This window comes from Fukomys damarensis, unplaced genomic scaffold, assembly GCF_012274545.1.
Source record: "Fukomys damarensis isolate Sample0158 unplaced genomic scaffold, DMR_v1.0_HiC HiC_scaffold_20, whole genome shotgun sequence".
NCBI lineage: Eukaryota > Metazoa > Chordata > Mammalia > Rodentia > Bathyergidae > Fukomys > Fukomys damarensis.
Genome location: NW_022900932.1, coordinates 3,383,801 through 3,393,929, shown reverse-complemented (window position 1 = coordinate 3,393,929; position 10,129 = coordinate 3,383,801). Strand labels below are relative to the sequence as shown.

The 10,129-nt window shown below is 55.0% G+C and overlaps 1 protein-coding gene across 1 annotated transcript in view; it reads right to left on the bottom strand.

Moving 5' to 3' along the window:
* Scube3 (signal peptide, CUB domain and EGF like domain containing 3) overlaps positions 1-10,129 on the bottom strand; it is a 35,271-nt gene that overhangs the window by 23,898 nt on the left and 1,244 nt on the right. Inside the window, exon 2 of the mRNA XM_010605394.3 lies at positions 264-477. Coding sequence (XP_010603696.1) covers positions 264-477 — 214 coding nt within the window. The remainder of the gene's footprint in view (positions 1-263; positions 478-10,129) is intronic.

Sequence of the window (10,129 nt, the reverse complement as noted above, 5' to 3'; positions counted from 1 at the left end):
TTTTTTTTTTTTTTTTTTTGGTACTGGGGATTGAATTCAGGACCTGCTTGTGAGGCAGGCGGTGGCACCACTGAGCTAAATCCCTGGCCCCAAGTCCATATGGTTTTGGTGCCAGACAGACATGGCGCCCTATCTGGGAAGATGGAGCTGCCCATGCTTGGCCAGTGGGGCTCTCCGGGTAATGCAGCGCGGCCGGCTGGGGCCAGTGACACAGGCTCCCCTCTCCCGGATGCCCCGCTTCTCCCCATGCCCTCCCGGCCCACCTTTGCAGTGTTTGCCGTCCCCTGTGTAGCCGGACTTGCAGATGCACTTGTATGACCGAGGCGTGTTCTGGCAGATAGCATCGATGTGGCAGTTGTCAGTCCCCTCCACACACTCATCCACGTCTGCAGGGGCAGAGGGAGACACGTGAGACCCTCGGGGTAGCCCTGGAGCAGTATCTTGCAGGTGGGTTTCCCAAGAGCAAAATCCCCTCTTCTGGAGGCAGAGCCGACACCCCTTGCGGACATGTTCTCCCAGGTCCTTCAGATTTCAGAGAGGGAAGACTCTGTAACGTCAGGACCTCAGAAAGAATCCCCCACCGCCCCGCTGCCTTCAAAACACCTAACCCACAGGGACAGCCATCTGAAATACTCCTCTTGCACCCGAAGACAGACAAAAAACCCTTAGACATGTAACATGATTAGGAATGATCAACCCTAGCGTGAATTGGTTTACTTTTCTTAGGAGCAGGCTTAGCGGGAGGGGGTGAGACACAGGGACAGCAGCCGCTAGGAAGGGGGCAGTGTCCAGCGGTCACTGGTGAAGAAAGGGTGACAGGGCGTCTGAGGGATCCTCATCGGCCTCACGAGTCTGCTTTAGACCCAGTCTGCTCCCACGTGCCCGCCACAGCAGCAAGAAGCTTTAGAAGAAGAGAAATTTAGTCCGGGAACAACAGCAGAGGACCTGGACCCCGCAGAGCTTGGCACAAGCAACGGGGCGCCTGGGAAGTGCAGCCCTCTCGCCTCTCCAGGTGCCCTCGCCGCCCTTACTCTTGTGCTCTGACCCCAAGTGTGCGGTCTGACAACAGGCACCGCACACAGAGAGCTACATGAAAGGAAGAGGCCACCCCAGATCTGGCAAAAATGAGGAAGACCTAGGAAAGAGTCTTCGGCAAAAGATTCCAACCTCTGGCAGGTTGGAACGGTGCCCGCAAAGCCGAAGTGAAAGGGGAGACGGCTTCATCTAGTTGAAAACGCTTTGCCGCGTGTGTCTGCAGCTGGCGTATACAGGGTGCTGTGGAGGCACCCGGGGGCTCAGCCCAGCTAAAAGGACAGACGAGACGTGAAGCGGGATGTGGTGTGCGCCACGGGGCACGGCGGATGAGGCGGGGAGCTGCAGCCCTGGCGCACATCAGCATCAGCTTCCCTAGGTGATGCCCGGCCGCCAGGTTCCGGCGACAAGCGTTCTGCTGGAGATACAGGTAACTCGAATGCGAGGCCAGGTTGGAGAACCTGAGTTACACGGAAGGTCCGAGGAGGGAGAGATTATTTCTACCTGTGACCTAGGAAACCAAAGATGGTGCCTAAGTAGCAGTCTCCCACGAGATGGGATTTGAAACCAAGACAGTCTGACTTCCAGCTATGATCTGTGGGTTGCAAAACAAAACTGCCTGGGTTTTGTTTAAATGCAGATTCTCAGGTCTCATCCTAGGTCTACTGAATCCAAATCCTTAAGGTGCTCGACATATTTTTAGACAGTGAATGGAGGGACAGTGATCTTTCCAACTTACAGATTGGATTGCTTGACTAGCCTCAAGCGATTACCTGTCCTCCGCTTTAATTTTTCTTTTAGGTACCGGGGATTGAACTCAGGACCTCTCGCTTGCCAAGCAGGTGGCGGCACCACCGAGCTAAATCCCCAGGCCCTGCTTTCATTCATCAGGAGTACTTAGGGCAGGAAAAAAAGAAGGAAGTACTTAGGGGGCAGATCTGAAGAACTAAAATCTGGACGAGCGCCTCCAAAGACCCTGCGTGAAATCTTCTGGGCTTCTACTCATCTCTGCACTCCGCCCTTCCTCTTCTTCTGCTCTGCGGCCGCCCATCGTGCCCAGTGCTTCTCAGCGCAGGGAGCCCATCCGCACTCACTCTCCTCCTCAGTCAGGCTCCAGTCTGCTGTCCGTGCCTGCGCCGTCATCCCCGAGTGACAGAATGGAGGACAGTGGGCCCTAGCTCATAAGTGAGGGCCGGAGGGGCCTTGCAGATGGTAAGAAGCTATGTGGAGTATCAGTCTGTCCAACTGACGGAGAGAAAACAACCCAGCGAGGTACTATCATAGAAAGCGCATAAACACTGGAAGCAGGCAGTCCCAGGGCAGTCCCAGATGAACTCCCAGCTACACTACTTACTCTCTAGGGAGGGCTTTCTTATTTCTTATCTCCTCTCTTTTCAAATGGGAATGATGATACCTCCTCCTGTGACAGGTTGTGAACAGTTGATAAGACTGATTTATATAAAGTACTTTGCGAAGCGTCTGATATAGTGGAAATTCCCAGTACAGGAACCCCGAGAGAGTAAATCACTGATTCAGGTAACAGATGTTCTGGGACCAGGCTGTCCGCTATGGTGGCCGCTAGTCCCAAGTCCTTAATTAACTTAAAATTCAGCTCCTCAGTTGCACTAGCCACAGGCCAGCGGCCAGCACAGTGGACAGCACAAATAGGAAACATCACACAAAGTTCTACTGGACAGCATTGCTCCAGGAGTTCTGAATAAGGGCTACCCTGGGCCAGCAACACAGGGGCCAGGTCGGAGCTGGCTGTGCTTCACCGGGGCCTGAGTCAGGCTCTCTTGGCCCCCAGTTCACGCCTGTGTCTCCCATTCTGAGCTCGCCAGGGCTAGGGTGAACTGTGGTGCGGATCACGGCAAACCCAGGCTCCCTGGCAGAGCCCCTCCCGCAGCCAGCCTTCTCCCATCTCCGGGCCCAGTGCTGGTCTCACGTCCTCTGACTGTTCTATTTCTCCTCACGCAGGAGATGTTATTCCTCTCTCCTCTTCCTGCCACGCTGATCTCAGCTTTCTCAACCTGGCTCCAAGTTGTCCCCCTAAAGCTTATCCCGGTGAGCCCTGTTCCCAGGGAGCCGGGGGCCCTGGGGACGCGGCTGGCTCCCACCCATTTGCAACTGTTTTTCTGTTATTCTGCTGTCTCTTGTGATGCTTTCTTCCCTTGCCTGGGAACTTGCTATCTTTTGCAGCACAACAGGCCTAAGGCAGAACTATGAAACAGGGTCACAAATTATAGCCAGCACCTCCTCCTTTCGCTGGTTCACTGCTCCAGAGCCCACTCCCACCAGACCTGCCAGCCCAGAATTGGTTCTCGCAGGGCTTTGAGCAGTACTCGCGGGCATAACCTTATCTCAGCCTGTCCTCTCGGGGCACAGGTGTTCACCAGCTGGCAAAGCAGTTGCACTGCTGGGCACAGAACTGGGTTAGCCCAGTGTCTTTAACTCTGGACGCACCCCGGAATCGCTGGGGAATATCTAGGCTCCTGCTAGACCCATTCAAACAGGGTCTCCTAAGGAGAGGTTGGGCTGCTGTTCCTCCTCTCTTCCCAACTCGGGTAATGTGGGTGAACTATTTGCTCAGGCTGGGAGGAGTTGCGGGGGGAGCAATGGGACAGAGAGGTGAAGAGAAGGGCTTCTGGAGTGACGCTGCCAGCTTGTCCAGCTCTGTGTGGTCCTGGGCCAGCTCCTGAACTCACTGCTCCCTCCTCTGTACACGGGAATAACAATCATCAGACGCACCCCCCCCAAACACACCGGGTTGCCATGAGAATCAAGTGAGTTACACCCCATGGGCCGAGACCCACACCGCGGGGGCGTGCGGTAAGTGCTTGCTACCATTATGATTATTCCACCTCTGACTTTCCCTCCAGTATACCAGTCGTGTACGGGATGCTCCTGTCACTCTGAACTCCGCGCTGTAAGCTCCTCGAGGCCATGGCTTCTCAATCTTTGAAATCCACACTGCAGTGGGAATGGAGTTGAAGGTGGGTGTGGTGGCGCATGCCAGCAACCCCAGTACTTGGGAGGCTGTGAGTTCGAGCCCAGCCTGGACTACTTTGTGAGTGCAAGCCCCAGGCTGAACTACATAGCAAGAACTTGTGTCCAAAAAAAGAAACAAAACAAAACAAAAGCAGGAATACAGTCGAACGTATCTCTTCCACCAGTCAACAGTATTTGAGCACCTGCAGCACGTCCGGCAGGATTCACTGAAGGCGTGGTGTAAGTGTTTGTAACACAGGAGAGTGGGCGGGCGAGATCCACATCTGTAGCATCTCCTCGGCAAAAGCGGGCTTCTTCACTCTCCTGTGACCTCACAACTGTTTGGGTTGCAGGACGGACAAAGGAAGGAGACAAGAGACTCAAAGGACAACAGTACCCGCTCCCAGGCACCCATTTGTTGGATGCAGGGGCCGGAGGAGACCAGGGGCAATGAATCACAGACCTGCAGGTTCTTCAGGTGTCATCCCGCAGGGCTTCGGGCGCCCTCAACCCAGCCAAGCTATCTTGGGAAAGAGCAAATAGGTAGTGTAGGGCGAGGACCTGGGGTTTTGGTCCTAGTCCGGTGCTCTCTTGCTACCCACTGTCTCCCAGGTTCTGGTAATGACCCCCAACTTTTTTTGGCATCAAGGACTAGTTTCATGGAAGAAAAATGTTTCCAGTAGCAAAGGTGGGAGGATGGTTTCGGGATTAGATTCTCACCAGGAACACACAACCTAGATCCCTCGTGTGTGCAGTTCACAGGAGGGTTTGTGCTCCTGCCAGCATCTCCTGCCCTGATCTGACCAAGGCGCAGCTCAGGATGGACAGACTGTAAATACAGAGGAAGCTCCTCTCGCTCACAAGCTTGCCCGCCACCACCTCCTGCTGTGTGGCCACTGACCGCCTAGGGGTTGGGGACCCATGTCGTTTAAGTACTCGATGGAAGAATCCACTCCTTGGTCAGAGTTTTGCCTCCCAGCCCCAGCAAGCATCCCAGGATGGAACTGAAACTTGTATGACCATGCAGACACGCTGAGGCTCAGGCCCGGGAGCAGCAGCAGAAGAGCACAGAGCGGAGGGGTGAGCAGGGAAGGGGAAGACTCCCGCTGAAAGAAAGAAGAGGTGGGAGGTGCAGCAGTGGCAGGTGTTGCCTGCCCTTGGATTCGCTGCAGTAGGGCCAAGCAGCTCCTTAGAAACAAAAACAAACCCCAGGATGCAGGTTCCTGCTGTTAACAGCTTCAAACCACCAGAGGAAAACTCCAAATAAATATAATTAGAATCTTGTAAAAAGTCCCCTCTGTAAACTTACTCCCCAGGGTCTACCCTTCAGGCGCCCCCTTCCTCACCCAGGGATTCCTTAAGTCTATCCCCTTATTCTAAATCTTCCTGCATCCCAGCAGTTCCGGTCCAGGTCTTTTCTTAGCTTGTTACCAGCAGTGACCAGACCTGGACAGCCCCTGCCACGAGTCTCTTGAAATCAGAGCCCACAGCTCTTTAGGGCTATGGTTACAGCCACAGGGAAAACCACAGGGAAAAGCAAAGGCCCCAGCACCCAATACAAAGGCCATTGTCCCTCCTGTGTAGCCAGATTGCAACATCAACTGCAACTCTGGCCTGGCTCTGAAGATGGGAGAGGTCCAGGCTGGGCAGAAGGAAGAGGGACAGCCCGCCCAGGAGCAAGGAAACACAGGCTGTGGGTGCAGGGACCGTGCGCAGTTCCCACAATGACACTGGCTCCACTCGCCAGCTCTGTTGGGCGTGCACACACATGTACCTCAGGGACCATTTGTAAATACCACCTGAGGACAGGCAGAACTGTCAGGTCCTCTGGGCCCCAGGTAACTGGGGAGAGGGAAGAAAGGAGAAGTAGCCACGTGACCGGACTGGAGCAGGGTCAGGGAAGGGCCCGGCACCTAGGTTGAGCGACCAGGGGAGGCTGGCTCAGGACTGAGGCCTGCCCACACCTTCTGCCGTCAGCGGGAAGGATCTCAGTTTCAGAGCTGGGAGGGGGCTGCCGATTTTACAAGTGAGGAAGAGGATTTCAGTGACCTCCTCCAAGGCCCCCAGCCTTGGGCTCCCCATTGGCAAAACCCATTGGCACACAACCTGGTGATGCCTGAAGCTGGCAGTGTGGGCCCGGCAGGAGAGTAGTCTGCAGACAGGGCAGTCTGTGCGGCCCAGGTGAGCAGCGTGGCCACCCTCCAGGGGCCCCTGGATTGGTTGTTGTCACCCATTCTCCCTAAAGAAGCTGTCCCCACGTAGGGGCCTCTTGCGGGCACTGCCAGCCTCAGATTAGCACCACAGCTTCCAGCCTCGACAGGGACTCTTTCTTACATGTGGTCATATGCCAGGGGTACGGGATATCAGAGGAGGCCCACAGCTGGACGTGCAGGGACCGGGCTGGGGGCAGGGAGGAGGGTGGCTTGGGCAACAAGCACCTCTCCCTGCTCTCAACACTCGGAAGCCATCTGTCCGTCCTCTTCCTCCATCGCCAGTGCAAGGCACTGAACCAAGTCATTCCACTTCTTTACCTCTCCAACTAAAACAAACGCACAGTGCCCCGCTTCCTTTTTCCTCTCATCACGCGTGTGCACGCGCACACACACACACACACGCAAACCGAGTCATGCACACGCATGCTCACACACACCAGTGAATGCACACCTCACATTCCCAAACTCACACCCAACTGGCTCCTTTTACGACAGGTGCCAGCCGCTCACATCTCAAACTGGTTCTCGTGCGCTCAGATTGCAGGAGGTTCCAGCACACAATCCCATCTGGGGATGGCTGATGTCTTTCTTCTTCCTCTACCTGAAGTGTGTCTGGCCTCAGTGTCCCTCTCATTCCACCCTGCGGAGACTCCAGGTGATGAGAGGCAGGGCCGGAGGACTGGAGGACGGGAAACATTTCTATGCCTGTCCTCTCCCACCCCCCAGACAGGTCACTGAGAAAAGAGAGGTCAAAGGGATTCCTGAGGAATTTCTAAGCAGCCCACCCGCTTCTGGAAAAAACGGCTTAGGGGGAACTGGTTAAAGATCGCTCCAAGGGTAGGGTCAGCGCCTCTCGCTCTCTCCCTCTCTCTCTCCCCGCAGCATGGCCCGGAGGGGGCACAGGCAGTAGCCGGCTGCCCGCAGAGCCACCTCACCGGCTGACACGGTTATGGTTTTCATTTCATATTTTGGAGGGAGGGGCTAGGAGGAACAGTCCCCTCACTGTACGAGCTGGCCACAGGAGCTGAGGGAAGCAGGGAGGAGAGGAAACAGCCACATTAAAGAGGAAGAGAGGGGTGGGGGAAAGAAAGGGAGACACATACACCCAGACAGAGACCCGGAGAGACGCACCGAGACAGAAAGACACTGTTCCCTGCCAGATGAACGCTCAGTCCCCGGGATGGCGTCACTCAGAAACTCTAAATACCTGACTTTATCAAAACTGTGTCCCCAGCAAAGAGCGAAAACTACCAGGTAAACCAAAGGGCCCAACTCTCCCAAGAGCCCACCCCGGACAAGTTTCCCTGGAGGCCCGAGTGAGACCTTTCCGTTCAGCTGTAACCTGAGCCCCATGCAAGGATTAGGTCTTTCTAACCACTGCACCCCCAACCCCAGGGAGAAGCAAAGCATATTAATGCTTTTAAGTTAACAATTATCTCGGTCATCCAGTCTGTCTACCTTACGATACACAGACAGGCACTTGAAAAACACTCAGCACCGTGTACCCTCACGCTGCCTCCCTCCCAGGGCACTGCTGACCCGCCCCTCAGTTCTCACAGGCGAAACAACAGCAGTGGCTCCTAAGTCCCACAACTACCCAGCTCTGTCCCATGTGGGTGATTGTGGTGAGCCTCACACACACACACACACACTACCCCATACACACTCTACTTTACACTCAGGGCTCCTCTCCTGGCCCCACCCCCTGCCCCATTCCGCATGGATCTCTGATGAAAAGGGACAGAGACACAGATGTCCCCAGGGGTACAGTAACTCCATGCAAGATGACTGCCAAGAGTATCTATGTTCTAAAGACCTGCTCGAGCTTCGTTTAAAAGCATGTGGTGTTAAAGACAAACTTTCTGGCACTGATCATAGTGGGGTGGGGCAATACGTCTAGTCCCCCCCAAGCCCACAGCACCCTGTCTATGGGTGGGACCGTAAGACTTCCCTGACCAAAGTGCTTGTCCTCCTTGCAGCAGATCTGCAAATCTGGGTCCAGAGACAACTTTCTCATTCACAAACCTGTTGTTGGGCAAGGCCTGGGCAGGGTTTATAGATTTCCTGAATAGCAGGGTCAGTGAGAGGCTTTCATTCAGTGCCAAGCTAGACTCATGAACAGGAAGGAAGGAAGGAAGGAAAGAAGGAAAGGAGGGAGGGAGGGAGGGAAAGAAAGAAGGAAGGAGAGGAGAAAATAAGGAGAGGGAGGGTGGGAGGAAGGGAGGGAAGGAAGATGCCAAGCTAATTGCAGCCGTCAGAGCAGGTGTGGCCCATGAGTGAACAAACTATTAGTCTGTAAATTCCTCCAGGGCAGGGGTCTCCCCTCCAGCTGCATTTCTCCCAGGATCCAGTGGGGTATCCCACGAAAGCAGGAGCCCTAGAGTACCCCAGAGGGATTCTGAGTCCCTGGAAGATGGGGCGGTCTCCCAGGCTTGGGAGCCTCGGCTCAGTGGCACCTGTGCCACTTAGGGGTCTCCATCTGCTTCTCCTTCAGCCCCAGTACCCTCCCCCCGCCTCCCTAGACCACTTCAGACACTGGCTCCAACTTCAAAGAGGCCCTTATCTAGTCTTTAGATTACCGCATGAAATCTGTTCCTTCAGACTAAACTCCCCAGCTAATTCCATGTTCTGAGTAAGTCAGCACACACTACAAAAGCCAGCTTTGTTTATGAAAACACAAGCAAGTCCACAGTGAGGAGAGGGGCTGCTCCAGGCCAGGGGTGGGGTGGGGGTAGCCATGGGCTGTCTGGGACGGGACTGAAGAGGCACTGGGGTAGGGTGGAGGTGGGGGCTGGTCTTTGACAGCTGAGGGTCTCTGGTGTTTGGCTGCGTGGGAGGACAGGTTGGAGGGGGGAGGGGCGCTGAAGAGGTGGTGTTTTGGGAGGAGTGTGGTGTGGAACCATCTAGCACAGGCCAAGTGCTCAAGGCCCCAGGACACAGCGACCCTACTACCAGACACTCAGCATTTCCCAACTCCCAAGTTCAACTTTCCCTCAGGCCCTACCACCTCCTCACCCTGGCTTGGCTTCAGGAACCCCGGGGACAATAGGCAGAATCACAACGTTACAAGCAAAACCTTGCCCCGGAGGAATTCTCTTTTCGCCCATATAAATCTCTTTTCAGCTGGGACACCATTGGGGGAGGGGTGCTGCAGGAGGTCAAGGGGGAGGGGAGTCTGTCCCCAGAGAACTGTGGGGCACCAGCCCGGTCCCTGCTAGTACAGCCTTGGGACCAGCCAGGAGCCGAGTATGGGGTCAGGGACTGGGGCGGAAGGCCTCCCAGCTTCTCTAATTCCTAGAGGGCTCTGTCAGAGCTCTCCAGGCTGGAATTTTACTTTGTTATTTTAATGCAATTCTGACCTGGATTTAAATGGAATTGGAAACCCGAGGACTTAATAAATAAATATTATGATAAGAAATGAAAGCCATGCAAGACGAAAGCGATCCCGCCCCCCCCAAAGGCAGACACGAAACATTCTTGCCACAAGCCAGTCACAGAACTTTTCTTCTCTTCTTCAGCCCCCTACCATCCGGTGAGAGACGAGTCGGCTTTTCCATAGAGAGTCTATTTTTCTTTAACACGTTTCCACTGATAAGACAGCGACTTGGAAATTCGCTCTCTGAACTTTGCAGGCAGGGTGGGGATCTACAGCACGGCTTGAAAAGTTTTCATTCCCGCAGCCTCTCCAGGCCACAACTTTAAGTGTCTGGCAAAGTCTGAGAGGACAGGATTCTCTCCGACTTTAGAGGACAAAAAGTCTTTCGAAGATCCGGGGGTGGCGGCTAAGTCTGGCGGGGTTCTGAAGTGCACGGTCACTTCTGCCCATGGCCACAACTTCCCACTCACGCCTCCGCCCGGGCGCGGCGCCCCGGGGTCAGGGCCCTGGCCGGGGACCC